At 40.8% G+C, this 19317-nt stretch overlaps 1 protein-coding gene across 2 annotated transcripts in view; it reads left to right on the forward strand.

Moving 5' to 3' along the window:
* Window positions 1-2406: 2406 nt before the first annotated feature.
* TRIM55 (tripartite motif containing 55) overlaps window positions 2407-19317 on the forward strand; it is a gene marked incomplete at its 3' end in the record, with an annotated part of 38943 nt that continues 22032 nt past the window's right edge. For both annotated transcript variants that reach the window (XM_080646792.1, XM_080646793.1), the window contains exons 1-4: window positions 2407-2725; window positions 3235-3407; window positions 8925-9090; window positions 11227-11322. In XM_080646792.1, the coding sequence (XP_080502918.1) occupies window positions 2558-2725; window positions 3235-3407; window positions 8925-9090; window positions 11227-11322 (603 nt within the window). In that variant the 5' untranslated portion in view covers window positions 2407-2557. The remainder of the gene's footprint in view (window positions 2726-3234; window positions 3408-8924; window positions 9091-11226; window positions 11323-19317) is intronic.

The following is a 19317-nucleotide window of genomic DNA, read 5'->3' on the forward strand; positions in this document are numbered from 1 at the left end:
ACAACCTCCCATCTGGTCTTTAGCCAGGTCACTGTCATTTTTATCTGTTCCAACCACCACTGTGAGATTATAATCTAGCCAATGCACAGCTCTCATGGAAACATCCCTCAGAGAAACTTTTAACAATTTCCTGTTGTCTAATTTATTAAGTGTTGAAAACCCTTTAGCCTGGTGTGCCTGGCCTGCCAATGAGCCAGCACTATGCTCGGCACTCCATCCCAAAGCACCATACAGCTCTGGGCATTCCCAGCTCTCCGGTGCTCACAGTCTTTGCTTCTGTGCCTTCTCTTAGGAAGCCCCACCTATGACCCACCTAAATTCCTCAGTGGATCAATTCAATGCTACCCCACCCATGAAGTCCTCCTAACTCCTCCAGCTCTGAAATTCTGTAGCTCTTTATAACATGTTGTCTTGTACTGTGGTTCTGCATATGCATGCCTCATCTCTACTATTAGACTGAGCTCCTTGAGGACAATAACCTGTGTCTACTTTGTCTTTCAATTCCCAGAGCCCAGCACAATGGAAACACATGATAAACACTCAATGAATGTTTTTTGAAAGAATGAATTCCTCTTATAAGGAGACCCTGCTATACTATAGTATATCATTAGCTTAAGTGCTTTTCTTTCTTTATTATTATTATTTAAATATATTTTTATTGGTTTCAGAGAAGAAGGGAGAGGGAGAGATCAAAGCATCAATGATGAGAGAGAATCATTGATTGGCTGCCTCCTATAACCCCTCCTCTCCCCCCACTGGGGATCGAGCCCACAACCTGGGCATATGCCCTGACCAGGAATCAAACCATGACCTCCTGGTTCATAAATCGATGTTCAACCACTAAGCCACGCCAGCTGGGCTAAGTACTTTTTTTTAGGTCGCAAGGGCTTTTAGAGTAGAAACTTTCTTTTATTGTGTTCAGACCTTCATAGCTCACACAATGATAAACACAATTAACTGCCCAGGCTGACTGAACTGAATTAAAACAGTAAAAAGATTCTACCAATTCCCTTCTTCACTATAGTTGCTAAATAGATATTGAAAAGAATAACAAAATTCTCCAAAGATCCCTGATACGTTTATGAATATATATAACTTATTATTAGTTAATGGAGCTTTTTAGATTCTCAATAAGCTCTCAGTAAACACAGCATTAAGACCACACTTAACCAGTCACACCTACCTAGTCTCTACCGGTAATTAAGTACACATCAGGGATATGTTAACAAAGTATCTTCATTGTTTGATGTTTTTAAAATCAAAGAGGAATGAAGCTGCAAATTCATCACATAAAAATAGACATGCATTTCTTTTTCATTTTTAATCTAATTTAAAAATTTTAATGAAATATATATTAATGAAACAGTTGTTTCACAAAATCTTGGCAAATAACAGACCAGATCAAGAATATCAGAAACCACCAGGAAACTAGCATTTAAAAAAATCAACTTGGAGGACAAAGCAAATGCAAAGGGGTGTAGGGATTTCAGACCAGATAAGAAACAGGTATGGAAGCAGGACTTCATTTTCCCTTTAGTTGGCAATGGCACTGATATCTGTCACCCATCGTATGTCAAAATGGGACCATGGGTCTGCTACCCCAGGTGCCAGTTACTACCTCATTACTGACAGTCATTGCAAACTGTTTTAACCTTTTAAAGATTGTTCCCTTTTCTTTGTATTTTGGGGTGTGTGTAGGGGTGGGAGTGAGGGTACAGGATGACAAAAGGTTAAGGAAGAGGAAAAGCAATGTAAAACAGAAAAGAACACCCTGGAGTTTTATTACACAGCTTTTAATTGAAACATCCACTGTTATTTGATTTTTTTTTTTTTTTACTTTGTAGACACTTTCATAGTGAAAAGATTTGAAATCAGCTTTTAAGTTAGAATGTTTTCCATGCCACAACCCTTGCGAAGATGTAATATTTAATACTGAGCACGTCTTTTCAATGATTGTCCTTATGAAGCTGGGATAATGATTTTCAAGGCATGGTTTATTTTCACCTGAGATGATATGATCATGCTACTTGGATAACTCACTTTCTAAATTCTCAGGGCAGAAATGGCATTCATTTTACAGTCAGAGTCTTGCCTGGGCTGCATTTTCCCCGGGTCCCGGAGAAACCCGTCACCACGTCCTACCAGAGAATCACAGAGGGCAGGGCTCTGTGACTCCTCGGCATGCTCATTTGTTGTTGACAGCTGTCTGCTTCGACCTCCATCTCCTCACAACCCCGTCTAAATGGAGTTTGTAATCCTCCTTCCCACTCTTTTCACTCCCTGGGGTAGGAATGTTGGCTCCTGTTGTATGTCACCTGTCAGAATCTGTCCTCCTGTCACTGGCTTATATGGACAAGTAAGCCTTCTGTCACATGACTCCCGCTGCTAAAAACAGCCCCAGCTCCCACTCCAAACCTGGGCCTGAAACAATGTCCTCCACGGAAAGAAACATGAAGGACACTTGATCACACAATCCTTGGAATTATTTCCAGGAAACACTTGTAGAGACCATTTGGAGCACCCTTTCCCTGGTGGTGCACACTGTGACGGCTAGGAGATGAGCGCATCTTTGAATTATAAGTCTTTTTCCAAAGAGCAGCAGACCATGGACAACTTGGAGAAGCAACTCATCTGTCCCATCTGCTTGGAGATGTTCACGAAGCCTGTGGTCATTCTTCCCTGTCAGCATAACCTGTGTAGGAAATGCGCCAGTGATATCTTCCAGGTAGGTTTGTTTGGAATGTAGGAGTGGAAAAGATTCCTCGGAATCAAGTGCTTAACTTTGAGGTGAATTCCTTTAGAAAACTTTAAAAGGCTGCATTCATTTTCAAGAAAAAAATTAATGATTTGCTTTGTGCTTTGCTGTTAGCCTCCTCTTATTTCAATGCTACGAATCAAATTTGTGTGTGTGTTTTTTAAATGGAATCTGTTTCAAATTTGTAAATGAATTACTATCCAATACATTAATGTTAGAGTTTCTGGCTGGGAACTTTTGGTTATGAAAACACTGGATGGAAAATTACCTCATGGTGAAAATGATACATTGCAGTTGACTGTGGATGGGAGCTGGGCCTGTGTTTTAGGACTACTTGCCGATAAGGCCCTAAGGGATTATCTTATGGCAAGCTTAAAGTAGAAGTTGATGTTGTTTGTAGTAACAGAGAATGAAGAGGTGTCTCAGAAAAGCTATCCATGGCATTACTCAATTCCTCTTTTCTTGCTTGGCAAGAACAGGCCTCTAACCCGTACTTGCCCACAAGAGGAGGCACCACGGTGGCATCAGGAGGCCGATTCCGCTGCCCATCCTGTAGGCACGAAGTGGTTTTGGACAGACATGGGATATATGGACTTCAGAGGAACCTGCTGGTGGAAAATATCATTGACATCTATAAGCAGGAGTCCACCAGGTATGGTTCTTCCATGTATCAAATCCATTGGAAGCTTGTTTTTATTTATTTGATTGGTTGTTTTAGTGTGTCACTACACTGAATGCTTGTTTAGCAATCACAGGCTAATTGCTTTATAGCAAAATGTTTTTCTAAGTCAGTCTTTTCCAGTGGGATTGAGAGTTGCTCATGGGAAGGGAGAAGGGAGATAGTGACCAAGCTTTTGTATCAATTTAAGAATGAAGTAATTCAACACTAATCCAGTCCAAATGGTGACATTGAAAGAGGCATAATGCTGCTCCACCCAAAGCTTTGTATTACATTCAGTGTGGCCATTTCTGTACTTCACAGGATTTTTGTAGCTCCAGATTCAACATAGCCAAAAATTTATCGCATAAAACTTTATAGGAAATTACAGAAATGGCATCTTCCCAAATAGTCCATTCCTAGTTCATACAGTCTCATCTTAAAATTATCTAGATGATAATAAAAACAAAATCCTCTAACATGTCATGGAATTGACTCTGAAAATTGCAAGGCAAGATATAGTCCTGGCCTTTAGCAACTTAAAGTGTAGAGACATGGGAGAAAAATAAAAATGGAGTTCAGGTTATGTTTCCCTATCTCTAGATTGTATTTACTGCATACTATTAGCATTTACCTATTGATTGATTGATATGCAGTATATACATCTGATCATTTAAAGGGGAGGAGGCTTCTTCTTCATCAAATCATATTGGCTACAGAGTTCTTTTCCTAGAGTCAACACTGTGAGAATTCATTCCTAGAAGGCATGGTATGAAGAGCCCTCCTTCAATTGTATGCAGGTCAGGCGGGTCCACAAAGCTTGATAGCAATATTAAGACCATTTAGAAATGACCTCATTGTGATTCTAATTAGAAGGCATGTATTTATGGAACATCTGCATGCCTCTGAGAGCCTTGCACTCTTAGAAGGAAAGCTGCTTTATAAATCGAACATATAATTAGTATAATCACTATAGCTATTAGTTTCTGCTTATGATTCAAAACTAAATGAGATAGGATATAGATGGAACTGGGGAAGAAGAATGATTGCTGATGACATATTGCAGAGATACGTAGTCGACTATTTCCCTTGAGTCAAAAGTCTCTTGAGAAGAAAGGAAGTCCTATTGTTGCTGTTGCTTGGATTTCATTGTATTTCATTAATTTAAAATGCAAATACACACACTATCTCTTTAAAAAAGTTAACCAGCCAGTGAGTTATCAACCAGTTATTAAGGAAGTTTATATAATAACTGATTCCATGCCTACTACAGAACCTTCCTACATGTTCTAGTTATTGCAATGATTTTCCATTTTTCTACTTGCCACAGCAAGACCTTGAAACATGTGAAATAACAATAGTTGTTATGAAGTCCAGAGAAGAGGAGATGTTAAAATTTGTAGCATTAGTAAAACTACAAGACACCTTAGTTAACTATAAAATCTGTGTGGTACATGTGTCAAAAATAGTGCCCAGGTGAGCAAATTGTATAAAAGCAATGAACCAAATGTCCAGCAATGAAGCTCATATCCGAGTGTACTAAGGGTATTTCTGTGATTATTGAATTCTTCTTATGCTGTTGTTTTTTAAACTTGAGACTTGCCTTTGGGACATTTTTATTTGGTAACAAAACCACAGGTTGCACAAAGGGCTCAGACAAATATTTGGGCAGAAACCCAGTTGTTCCTTAGTGTCTGGAAGCCTTATCAGCTCAGAATCCTGAATCTTAGGATATATTAGGTGACTCTGGAATAACCTGGGATATATAGAATGAGATAAACCCAGCTCTGACCCACAGTCATTGGGGTTGGGGGCAGAAAGGGGAGAAGCTGGTGAACTTTGACCTCCTACAGAAAGGCTAGAAATTGTTGGTCTGGACAAAACTTGGCCTTTTTATCTAGAATTCTGCATGGTGTTGAATTAGGCACAGTTAGGGGGGGAATGACAAGAGCAGGAACTAATTTTGCTGATATTAATAATGAACATAATAATTAACTTTAAAATATAGGAAGTCAAACTAATACATATGGAGTATATGTCAACCACTGTTCAGGGTGCTTTACACATGGATCATGTGTAATTCTTAAATTATCACAACAATCCTGTGAGGTTGTGGTTAATTATTATTATTATTACCTTATTTAAAGTTTTCAATATTTTACTCATAGTAATTCATATGTATAATTTTAAACATTCAAATAGTACTACCAGGCCTCTTGTTTTAGTAGGACTTCAACAGGAAACATAAATAGACAAATGAATATGTTTATTTAAATTCTGCCATATTTAATTAGAAGACCCTTAGCCCAGTTTTTAAATATGAGTAAAAGCTGAGCCTGAAATAACTTGCTTGAGGCCACGCAGCTACCACATGGAGAAGCTGAATTAGAATTAAGCTTTGACTCTAAAGGTACTGCCTGAAATGCCTCTTTAAGACCAGATGCCCAACCTTCAGAAAACTGTAGGATGGTCACAGCAACCTCAGAGACCAGAGAGTGCAGTCTACGGACTTCTTGAGTCTAGCCTGCACTGAATGGCTAGGGCCACTGCCAGCATTTGGCACTGAGCCCTGAACCACAACTGTGAGCTTGGCTACCCTCTTGTTAGGAAAGGGCATTTACATCTTCCTTCTACACACCATGCTTGTCCCAAGTCTGTTATATCTTTTAAGTTGTCTAAAGATTTTCATTATATACTCATTTATAAGTGGGGAATGCTTGTGGACCTACATTGCCACCTAAACAAGAAAAACCTAATAAGGGACATGAGAAGTAGTTCTTAGTCTATTGCATTACAAAAAACAAATAATCACAATAAAAAACTAAACAGAGAACCTATGGCTATTTCCTTGTCTTAAGTGTATATACTGAATATACCTGAGTTCTATAACATTGTCTGTGGTCAGAGTTGTTGACATCAGAACAGCACAGGGATGAAGGCTGCCCACAGGAAGTGTCAGAGAGAGGTGAGCTGCAATAGCATCGCCTATGCCATTTTTCAGTAAGTGTGCTCCAGACACTTGCTTGATATTTACTATGAGGTGGAAACACATGAGGGAGAAAGTTTTAGAGGTGGAGAAACCTTTGACCAATCAAAGACCAAATCACCACTCCCAGTCTCCTCACAACCCCCAGAGGGCTTTGTCTTTTATCAATGGAGTCTTTAGGCTGTTGTCTGGTCTCCTAACCACTCATAAGAGCCCAGTGACCCGGGGCTTTCCCCATATCTCACATGCCTTTTCCAGATGAGTGGTTTGATTAATGGGGAGTGCTATCTATTAATCTGGCAAATTCTCTTTCAGTTCTCACTCATTCATTCAATAAATATTTACTGAGCACCCACTCTATGCAAAACTTTGGCCCGGGCCCCGGGGACCCATCAAAAAAGAAGACAGACCCTCTGCCCTCATGGAACTCACATTCTAGTGGAGGAAACAGGCAGATCTGGGAGGGGAGATAAATGTTCTCTGTTTTGGTTTATTTTCCTCTGTAGCTTCCAGGCATATGGCAGAAATCAAGTCTGGAGGTCACAGACTTCATGGAAAACGTATTGCTATGAGACCAGGCAAAAATTCCTTTTATAAAAATCAGATTCTGAAATTTTGAAGCTGGCAGGCCATACAATTTCCTTACCAGACCCAGGACTTCTCCCAGTCTCAAGCACTCAACTTCAACTTAGGAATTTATAGATGTAAATTGGCACATTCACTGACTTTCTCTGAGTTCTGGGTCTGCACCTATATTATACCACACATCAATATTACTGGTTTTCAAACATCTTAATTCATGTATCACTTAGGAAGTATATTTTGCTTTGTGATCTAGTGACCTTTACATACATGGATGGATGTAGGTATATCTGAAACAAAATATTTATTTCATGTATACCTACATCCATCCATGTATGTAAAGGTGTGTGAGTGTGTATATATATATATATATATATATACACACACACTCACACACATATGTATGTACATACATACATGTACACTGAAACAAAAGTTTCACATATCAATACTTATTCTTACTACATGCAGTTCATAGTATTGGCTATTTTATTTTAACAATGCTGGTCATAATCCCTTATATTGATATCATGGTCCATAAAAACCTGCAGTGTTTTTAAAGTAGATCTTGATAACAGCTAAAAAAATATTCAGTTTCAAATCTGAGATGCTTCTAAATAACCATGTGTTTGGCAAGGTTTTGGATTTGTATTTAAATTTTTCAAATACTTATCATCAGCCTCAGTCTTTAGATAAGATATATAAAAATTCCAGATTTTTGTGTGAGTCAGCTACATCCACACCTCCCACCATACTCACCAGAAGGAACCTAAAGCACTACAACTTGGTGTAATTTTTTTAAAAAATATTTTTTATTGATTTCAGAGAGAAAGTAAAAGGGAGAGATAGAAACATCAATAATGACAGAGACTCATTGATTGGCTGCCTCTTGCACACACTCCCCTACCCCATATCAAGCCCACAAGCTGGGCATGTGCCCTCAATGGGAATCGAACCCGGGACCCTTCAGTCTGTGGTCCAACACTCTGTCCACTGAACCAAACCAGCTAGGGCAACTTGGTACAATTTTTATCTTGATCATAACATCTAAGCCATGCTGACCGTTAGGGGAATATACAGGGTGCTATCATGCGCTATGAATTTTGGACACTACAGGTGATTCCACAGCTAACAGGTTATCCTTAAGTAGCAATGACTTGTCACCCCTCCCTCACTGTTTCTTTATTGCTTGTTCATCTTCTCTCTAGCATTTACAAATCCGATGCTTCATTATTAGCTGCTGTAGCTCGAAAAGTTTTAGCTGGTGTTGACCTGTTGGGAAAACTAAAACTTGGGGATTACCTGTGAGATTTGCACTTCCAACACTCACTATGTCCCAGAACAGCGTTTTGCATTTTTCTGATTGCCTATTCAGTATAATTGTTCACATTCCCTGAGCACATACTGCCCACTCCTAACCACTAACCACTGCCAAGTCCTCAGGAAGTTAATTACATTTAGTTTACAGGAATTGCACTAGTTGTTTTTTTAAAAATTCTTTATTGTTTAAAGTATTACATATAGTATTACATATGTCTCCTTTTCCCCCCATTGACCTCTCCCCGGTCACCCCCACCCTCCAGCACGTGCCCTCACCCCCTCCTGTCTGTGTCCATTGGTATGGTTATATGCATACAAGTCCTTTGGTTGATCTCTTACACACACACACACACACACACACACACACACACACACACACACACCATAACTTGAAATTTGCCATGCTGGGAATACTCAACACCACGGAAGTTGGCAAATGCTACAGATCACTCTCTACCACCCCAGGCACATCACTGTAAGGAAACTGAATTTGGAGGGCTCTGGGAGCCCTCTGGAATGGGTTGCTGTTGAGTACAGGGGCTAGTTGGGATTTGCAATGCTGATCACCCATCTCGGCTCTGCCCCATTGGGAGCTGACACATTTATCTGCTACCTCCTCCCAGACCAGAAAAGAAGTCGGACCAGCCCAGGTGCGAGGAGCATGAAGAGGAGCGCATCAACATCTACTGTCTAAACTGCGAGGTGCCCACCTGCTCTCTGTGCAAGATCTTTGGGGCACACAAGGACTGCCAGGTGGCTCCCCTCACTCACGTGTTCCAGAGGCAGAAGGTAATGGACTCCCTCCTGCCCCTCCTCTGCAGCCCCTTGACACAGGAAGGATAGAGGGTCCAGTGGGAAGGGATGCTGCGTGCCCATGACTTCATGTTTGAGTCTCTGGAGGGTGGTGGGGAAGACCAGAGAGGGAAGGGATGCGGGAGTGGGGGTGGGTAGGGGAGGGGGGCGGTCAAGAAGGGGATTGGAGGGGAAGGGTTGTGTTTTTGCGCCCTTTGGAGGTTGCTGAAGATGAACAGTGTTACAGGAATCTGAGCTCCAACTGCTCAAACATTAATTGAAGTTCAGACTACAGATAAGAAAAGGATACCTTTTTACTCCAGTCACAGAATATTTTTCTTCATTTACCAACAAAAGATTTCTTCCCCCCCACTCTCCACACCCCCACCCCCACCCCCGATTTCCTCCACTCCTAGTACAGGAGAGATACAATGAATGGCATTTCTTTAAGAACAATTTAAAACATTGCTGGGCCCTAGCTGGTTTGGTTCAGTGGATAGAGTGTGGGCCTGTGGGATGAAGGGTCCTGGGTTTGATTTCAGTCAAGGGCACATGCCTGAGTTGTGGGCTCGATCCCCGGTGTGGGGTGTGCAGGAGACAGCCGATCAATGATTCTCTCTCATCACTGATGTTTCTCTCTCTCTCTCTCTCCCTTCCTCTCTGAAATCAATAAAAACATATTTTAAAAATAGATAAAACATTGCTGGGCTGACCCTCAACACTAGGTTAAACCCACCTTCTAGCCTTTCGCCCTAGGCCAGTTGATGAAAGGCCTCCTCTGAGTACCCCCAACCCAGGGTCTCAGTCTCAGTCCCCTCATTCTGACCAAATGCAGCATCTCTACCAGTTTACCACCAACCTGCCAATATGGTCTCACCCATGGACAAGTAGGAACTTATCCATTTGTTCCAAATAAATGTGGAGTCACATGCTCAAATAGGTGTAGCCACTCTAGACACCTCAATTTTTTTTTTTCTGTTAGAATCATAGATTTCACATTTGCTCAGTGTTTTACTGAGTTTCAAATTTGGAAGCCAAACTTTTGGGCAACACCAGTTCCCACCAGTGAGTACTAACTGCTAAAAATGCAGTATTTCATAAGACGTCTATAACATTTATTTTTTAATTTAATTGTGATTTATTCCTCCTTTCCTTCTACCCCTAGTCTTAGTGTACTAGAACTGACTAGTACCAGTTTCACACTGCTTCCCTCAGAGCCCGGAGACTCAGGAGGGATGAACAGAAGGATAGATGTCAGGACTTCTACCCCACTCCTGTTTGGCCAAAATAGCTTCACTTTCATCCATTTATTCCATTTGAAGAAAGCATTCTGCAGCTTTAAATTGTTTTACAACTACTACTCTTGTCACTTAAAGTGTGAGAAAATTAGATTACACATTTTGCACAACATCATAGAGAAGTTAAAGGCAGAGTTGGACCAAGCAGGTAGATCTCTTACTTCCCCATTCTGTGTTCCTTCGTGCTCCTTAGCCAACCTTGGGAAGGGAGTAAGTACAAACAATGGAATCTCTTTGCATCAAGAGCCTGAAAGGAATTTCCCCTAGAACCAGTTGAATGTTAGTAGTTTCAAGTTACATTGTAGTGACTTAGTCTAGTACACGAGTATGTGTACACCTAGCACATAGAAGGCGCATGATAAGTATATGTTGAATAAGTATAAGGGAATAGATGAATGGTAATCACTATATACATTTCCCTAGTAAAACTAATCCTCAGCTGTACTCAGCAAATCATTTATTTTCTGTTCCTGATGTCACATATTGGGCTCCATTCAATTTATAAACAATCCTTAGAATTCTTTAGCTTGAATATGCTATTTTCTATCTATGGCCTATAATTAGCATTCTTAATGTTTTTAACAGGGTCACAGTCTGGTAAGAATTTGATGAAAAATATGAAGCCTCTCCTCACACAAATGCATTTCTATACTCATCCATACGGAATTTATTTACAAGATTAGGAGGTTCACGGACCTCCTGAGACTCTCTGTTCCTCCTTTGGGTTTTATGGATCCTAGGTTAAGAACCCATGAGGAAAATACTATGATTAATTCACAATCAGTGCTGACTAGAAAATCCCTAATATCTTGCACCCCTCTTTTCTCGTCATTAGTCTGAGCTCAGTGATGGCATTGCTGTTCTTGTGGGAAGCAATGATCGAGTCCAGGGAGTGATCAGCCAGTTGGAGGACACCTGTAAAACTATTGAGGTAAGTAAGACTCCACAGAAGTGTAACCCAAGATTGAACTCCTAGGGGTGTGGCTTCCTTAACACCACACTAGAAAACCGTTTCAATATTTCAATCTCCCCTTATAGAAGGACCTCCTTCCTGATAAGTCTCTAAAATATTCACCTCCTGTGATTTTACCATATTTACTAGGTTTTTGTTATATGCATTGGTCTTCTTGGTCAACCCATTTTGAAAGATTAGCTACAGGGAAAGTATTCCCCATAATAAAAATGAGTGTTGTCAGCCTTTATAACACAATTTCTTTGTGGAAATCTAAATTGTCTTAAGAAATGCTAGTTGGTGCCTTAGGAATTCTTGTTCTAGTTTGAGCTGCATATCTGTGCTCTGACAGTGGGGCTGCGAAAGGCCAGCAGGAAGAGAGATCTGCCCGATTGTGCTTAGGGAATGGCTCAGAAACTGGGAGCTCATGGAGGCCCGAGTTCTGGTTTGTTCAACTCTGTTTGCCTTCTGCCTGGCTCAGTACCTGGCACATAATAAACACTCAATGAAAACTTGATGAACAAGTGGATGAATGGCTGGCTATTTAGTTCAGACTTAGATTTGGCATGTTAACAACATAGGGAATCCACTTTTTTCCCAAGGTCAATGATAAACTGTGTAATTGCTGAAGGCAAAATGCTGGAACCTAAAAAGGTTTAGCTCTGTAGCAGATATCTTTTCAAGACTTGAAGATTCACAGACTAGTGGAGCCATGTTGCAGAGAGACAGGTGTAAGACATCTAGGTCTCTGGCCCTGTACCCTGGAGCCATTTACTCCTCCCTCTCTGCTCAAAGTTTTAGGGTAATTTGTTTTTTAGTTGGACTTCAGGTGCAGAGAGTTGAGGCATTGTACTGCTCAGTTCATGGCTTATTTTCTTCATATTTGTGGGCAAGGCCCCTCTTGTTATCTATTTATTTCCTTTTATCCCTATTTTGCACTCCTGTTCTCTTCTCTGTAAATAACCATTCTAACATGCTTGATGTTCCATTTACCTGTATCCTTATAAAAATGTATTGTTTTATATGCATGTTTTTTAATTTTATAAATGGCATTGTGTTATATTTCTCATTCTGCTTCTTACTTTTAAAAAACTAAGCACATGTACATTCAGTCATTCAGCTTTCTCCTCTGTAAAAGTGGAGTAATCATAGTACCTACTTCATAGTTACTGTGAGAAATTAAAGGAGCATAAGCAAAATGTTTAGCATGGTACCTGGCATATGGTGAGTGCCCAGCAAATGCCCTAGCCTTATTATTTTATCATTAGAAAGGCACTTTCTATCAAAAGCCAAAGGCCAGTTCCTAGGTGATGACTTCAAGATATTGGCCATAATCATCTCATTTTAGATTCACAATTCATGAAAGTCAATCTTCTCTCTTCTCCACACTCATATTCCTATGAAAACCCATAAATCTGGGATCCATTTATAGAAGAAAAATTTTCTCTTGGTGAAAAGCCCAAACAGATTCTGAAGTGGACAATATTAACTTTTTTCTTTTTACTTGTTTATAGTAAAGATCAAATACAACTCAATCAATAAGACATGAATCAGCACTCCAGTGTAGTACCACACTGAGTCTTGAGTGTATAAATAGGAGTGTGTTGCTTGTGGGCCAGTGAGATAATCTCTATACTTGTCTCTGCTTGGCCTTCATCAGAGATACCTCTATCATGGGATGGCTTTCTGTGAGGGACGTTTAGGTTGGGGACACATACAGGAAAAAAGTCCTGTGAGTCGCAGTTGGCCTTGAGCAAAGCCAGTGTCAGAGGACACTGAGAGGGCATGGCGAGATTAGACAACAGTTTTGTTCCTGGGAGCTCAGGTGCAACAGGAAGCGGCTGTTTTTATTTCCACTGAGAACAAGACTAGAAGGAACAGGTGTGAAGTTATGTTAGCAGAACGGATTTAGTGCAGATGTCAGGAAGAACTTCCTGGAAGCCACCATCAGAATTATTATCTCTATCATTACTGATAAAAACATTTCTCAAACAGTACTTTTATAAATACTTTCACAGGTTACTAGAGGAGGGTATGTGATTGTCTCCTGGAAGGCTTCAAGATGAGACTGCAAATTGGCAGGAGTCTTTGTTGTTGTTGCTAATCCTCACCTGAGGATATTTTCCCATTGATTTTATTTATTTATTTATTTTTAGAGAGAGTGGAGGGGAGAGAGAGAGAGAGAGAGAGAGAAACATTGATATGAGAGAGACACATTTATTGGTTGCCTCCCACCTGAGCCCAGGGATCCATTCTGCAACCGAGGAACATGCCCTTGACTGGAATCAAACCTGGGACCCTTCAGTCCACAGGCAGACTATCTACTGAGCCAAACCAGCTAAGGTGGCAGGAGTCTTAAAAGTGCCTATCTCTTTTACCTGTTTATTTCAACTCTGGGGTTTTATCTTAAGAAAATCTGATGAAAAAGTGGTATATAAAACAGTATGGAATGTATATATTAAAAAATAACCCCATATACATCCATAGGGGGGTGAAACGCCAGGTTAAGAGCAATGAATAGTAGGACCACAGACAATTTTCAATGCCTTCCTTATATATCCCTGCATTCCACATTTTTCTAAAGCAAGCTTGACATTTTTAATAACCAATAAAATAAGTAAGGGTGAGTGAATGAATGAGTGAATATGGCTCAGATAAGCATAGTTCCTTCAGATCAGTTTAGGTGGCTTATCAGGAAATGCAGGGATTGGTTCAGAGTCCCATGGAAGTATCTGCTTTTAGGATTCCTACTTGAAATACAGTGGGGTATGCAGGAGGCCCTGAGGATAGAGATGCTGACACAAAATGGTCACATTGTGCACACCTGTAATCACTAAGGTGCTCTCCTGTAGAAGTAGGACCTTATCAGTGGGCAAAGCACCAGCGCTCACTTCCTGCTGGCCCAGAAGCCAGCTAGTGAAGCACAGTGGGTCTTTGGCTTGGAGTGAAATTGTCCTACATTGCCAAGCAGGTGAATTCTGTACCCAGGTCAGGGTCCCAGAGTTCCTGTGTCCCTTGTTCTGCCTGGGGTTGTTCTTTCCCTTTCTGGCTCTGCTCACCACCTGCTGGAAAGCCTTTGGTGGCTGTGGACCAGGGGGTGGGGAGCTGTTGTTAAAGAATTCTCCTTTCTGATTGGTGAGGAACCCCTGAGGGACAGGAAATGGAGCAGCCCCTGGAGTGGGCTCTGTCCTTCCCTAATTACTGGCCTCTCCCCACGAGGAGCCTGACATCTGCCCTTTGGTCAAGTGTCCATTCCCTTTACATGTCTAATTCTGTCCCTAATCATGCAGTGTCTTGCAGAGCTGGCCTGGGCAGGCACCTGGCCCAGGACTGGCCCTGGTGAGCTGCTGAGCTTAGGATAAATCACATTGTGGACTCCTTGTTATCCTTTAAAAGTAATGTGTTCAGTTGAGGTGAGTTCCCATTGATGATGAGAGTGGCATAGTCACAGGAGGGCAGTCTGAGCTGTGTGAGAAGGGGAGTGGCATTTCCCCTGTTGCTGTGTTCTGATGATGGATGAAAGAGCCTTCAGTCCTTCTAGCCATCCTGGCTGATGTGGCTGAGGCTGGGGCATTCCCAGGGCTCTGGATTGCAAGGGCATGGTCTGGGGCTACCTACCCTCACCTTACCAGGCCCAGAAATGTCCTGGGACAGGCTGGGACTAAGGAGGGGGGCTGCTAGTGGGAGTGGAGAAGTGTACTTCGGGAGCTCTCTGCTTCCAGAAAAATGTGCTTGACTTTCATTCTTCATCTCTAGAAAATGTAACCTCCCCCATATAGTCTTTGTAAATGGCACTTATCCTATATCACTGGACCCCAAGAGAGCAGGCAATTAATATTGGCCTTCCTGAGGCTAGTGGGCAGGCTGGCTAGAAATAATCCTGTTTTCTTGGATGCCTGTCTAGGGGAAACAGTTACAAATTGAATAATAAATATTTGATTTTGAGCATTTGCAATATCTGAAAAATGTCAACTTTAATAAAATTCTCTAATAATTTTTCAGTGAGAAAAAATCCACTGTATTTCCAAAATAGTGATTTTACCCAAACAGCTTTGAAACATTGTCCATGACTATAATAAGAATCATTTTAAAAAGCATGCCCTAATTTTTAAGGCAGTATTCAAACGGCAATATAACATGTGCTTAAAAGAACAGAATTTAGAGTTTGATTTTTATTGTATTTTTTTGGAAGGGTGATACTGGTTAGCAAAATTATAGAGGTTTCAGATGCACAATTCTACAACATATCATCCGTACACTGTATTGTGTGTTCACCACCTCAAATCTCCATCCATCACCATTTATCCCTCCTTACACTCTTCTACACCTCCCCACATCCCCACCTCCCCTCAGCAATCACCACACATTGGTGTCCATGAGGTTTTTCTTTTTTGTTCAATCTCTCTACTCCCCCGGCCCCTACCCCCCTACCCCGGACAGCTGTCAGCCTGCTCTCTATCTATGAGTCTGTCTTTATTTTGCTTGTTAGTTCATTTTGTTCATCAGATTCCACATATGAGTGAAATCATATGATTCTTGTCTTTCTCTGACTGGCTCATTTCACTTAATATAATGTTTTACAGGTCCATCCATACTGTCAAAAGGGGTAAGATTTCCCTTCTCTCTCTCTCTCCCTCTCTCTCTTTCTCTCTCTCTCTTTAGTGGCTGAGCAGTATTCCATTGTGTAAATGTACCACAGCTCTTTTTATCCACTCATCTACTGATGGGCACTTGGGCCACTTCCAAATCTTGGCTATTATAAATAATGCTGCAATGAACATAGGGGTGCATATCAGAGTTTAATTATAGCACTGTCACTTAATTATAGGACCCTGGGCAAGTAGTTACTTCAGCTCTCTGTCCCTTAATTTCTTTAACAATACACTGGGAATAATAATACCTTCTTCACAGTGTTGTCGTGATGACTAAATTGATGTAAGAGGCACAGGCCAGGGGCTTGATAAGTGTCACCTTGTATCATCCTCAGAGTCATTTTATTCTAATGATGTTCATGGTCATTTAAACCACTGGAGCATCTGTAGCAACTTTTAAAAGGAGTCAGAATGAGCATGTCAGGCTCTTGGTTGATTATGATAGGAGGGTGAAGCAACTCCCTGCAGAGGGAATATTTGAGAATGAATGGAAGTTCTATCTTTATCTAGGAAGCTTTATGGTAACTTAAAATATTGGTAAGCAAGGGAGACTGAACCTCTTCCGGGAAACATACTGACTACCCAGAGCACATGGGACTGAATTAAACAGCTGCTCAGTTTGCCTCGGTCTCATGGCTTTTACTGAACCATGGGGCTTGAATCAAGATGCTCTCACCTGGCCCTCAGCCTTCAGGGAGTTTACTCAAGGAACTTTTAAATGATCAGAACGAATTCATAAAATCCCTAATGCCAAGAACTCAGGAGTAAGCATCAGAATTTTCATAAATTATAACATTATTTTTCTAACATGAAGTGGGGGCGATACAATATGGTATAAATAAAAGCATGAGTTTGGGAGTCTCAAGGCCCAAGGCCATTGAACAGAGTTGTTCCACTGACCACAGCACAGAGGCCAGATGGCTGGAGAGGGACTGAACTCCAGCCCATGTGCCTGGAGAGACAGTGTCTTTCTAATGTGTCGGTCTCTTTTCTAGTGCAGCCTAGCAAAGACCTGGACTCTCATCCTAGTCTGCACTCTTGGGACTTCTTCCAGGTGCTTGTAATGGGCCTTTATAAGTGAGGAGTTGGGTTTGATTTCCTTGAGAGAATCTTCCTACCTTAATATAGTTCTTCCTCTAGTATTATTAATCGACTGTCTACTTTTTAAACCTTCATTTTTGCTTATTGAAGGGAATTTTGAAGCACTGTATTTCAAGTGAAGCTGAGTGGGCACTTACAGACCCAGAGCTGCAGGTCCAAACAAGTGTATCTTGAGTGGAGGAATGTGGTAGACATATGAATACTGGTAGGCTTGGCAGAGCCAGTTGCTCAATGACAAGTGGTGGGGCTAAAAGCTTATCTTCAGCTCTATTTTTGTCACAAAGCCATGCTCCTTACATGGTAAGAGCAGTGGTCACAACTGTCTCAGGTTTTTTTCTATCGTGACCATGGCACAATGCCAAGCTGACATTGCAGGGCTAGAGCATGCAGTTTATATCTTAGTGCTATAAATGACCATTTTGAAACTCGCCAGGAATCAAAAGAGGTATTTGAGATATAAAGAGGCATTTCATAAACTAAAATATTGGAACTGTACAGAAAGAAGGGATCTGAGCAACTATTTAATCCTATCCCTTAATGTACAGATTAAGAAAAAAAAACTGTTCTGAGGTAAAATTAATATATTTAATCCTTAGGGTTGCATAGCAATTTCTTGCTTTTTTCTTTTGAGCATTGAATTAAGAAGAGGCTTGGGATATCCAGTTAAATACCCATTTCTTTGGAACAGAACAAAATAGAAACTTTTGAATGAGGACTGACCATTCCTAGATTTTATTCATTCATTCAATCATTCACACCATATTTCTCATGTGGGCATTGTCTGCACAGGTAATGCTGGGAAAATATTGGTGAACTAAACAGAAGAGGCACCTGCTTTTCAGAAAGATGTTATTCTAGTAGAAGAGATAGATAATAAGCACATGAATAACAAGATAATTTCAGACAGCAATAAGTGCCTGGGGAAAAAGTGAGCTGCTGGAAGTCTAGCCATGGGGTAGCATTTCCTAAACTGTAAAGTATAAGCAAATGATAGTTGCTATTAAAATGATAGCAATTTTATAAAAAAAATCAATAAAGTGCAAATCATTAAAAAACCAGAATAGAAATAAAATAACACTTGGTATTCCACTTAAGCCACTAAATAAAAATTATATGGGCCAACTTAGTGATCTAATCTTTGACCTGAGAGAATACACTAGCCATGACACATGACTTCACATTAGCCTCACTGAAAAGAATGTTCTCACACATATTAAATCATGTAGGAGAAAACTCTTATGAAACAAAGACATTCTGCTAGTATCACATACTAATATAATACTCATTATTATGAATGTTTTAAGTGCACAATTCATTTTAGAAAAATAAGCTAGAAACGATCATATAGTCACAGTAAACAGTACAGCATCTGAACATCAAAGGCATATTTCAGGAATGCAGTGGGCACATAGTTGCTTGTAAGCTTAGAACAGGAGGTAATACAGAGAAAGAAAGTTTGATTGGGAAGCTACTAACAGGCTTCAGTTCCTAGGCTGCATAATAGTCTAAATCTTAAGCTAAAGGGCTGGAAATGGATGGGAATTTGGTAAGTCCAGCAATTTTCATGTCTGGACATGCTGTGTGGGCCCTTGTCCTATTACTTTGACAGCTTCCAAGTATCTACACATTTTCATACCCTCCTGTATTCCTGTTCATCCTTTATGGCCAAATTTGGGCACCACTTCCTGAGCTAATATCACCACCCTCGTCCTGTTCCCCTCAGATATCCTCCACCCACACAAAGGGTTGATTAAGGCCCCACCTCTATGCTTCTATGAAGCCTGATATAAATCCTTAATATATTTCAATTATTCAGCCTACTAGGTTATATTATATTATTGGTCCATGGTCTTTCTCAGTCAGTGAACTGAGAGCTCCTTGACAACAGGAATTATGTTTAATTTATTGTTAGGTCCCCAGAGCCTTGCACAGTGGTTGGCACAAAAGACATGCTTAAGAATCTTTTGTTAAATGAATGAATAGTTGGGTGGATGACAGTAATACTATTATGAGAACTAACTATATTATCCAACTAGAGGCCCGGTGCATGAAAATTCATGCACTGGAGGGGGGATCCTCAGCCTGGCCTGCCCCCTCTCACAGTCCAGGAGCCCTCAGGGGCAGGAGGCAACCTGGCCATCAGGGGAAGGCAACGCCCCATCACACCTTTGGTGCTGCCACTGCCGGCAGCACAAACATTGGCCAGCCCTGGTTACCTGAG

This window comes from Plecotus auritus (assembly GCF_963455305.1).
Source record: "Plecotus auritus genome assembly, chromosome: 11".
Classification (NCBI taxonomy): domain Eukaryota; kingdom Metazoa; phylum Chordata; class Mammalia; order Chiroptera; family Vespertilionidae; genus Plecotus; species Plecotus auritus.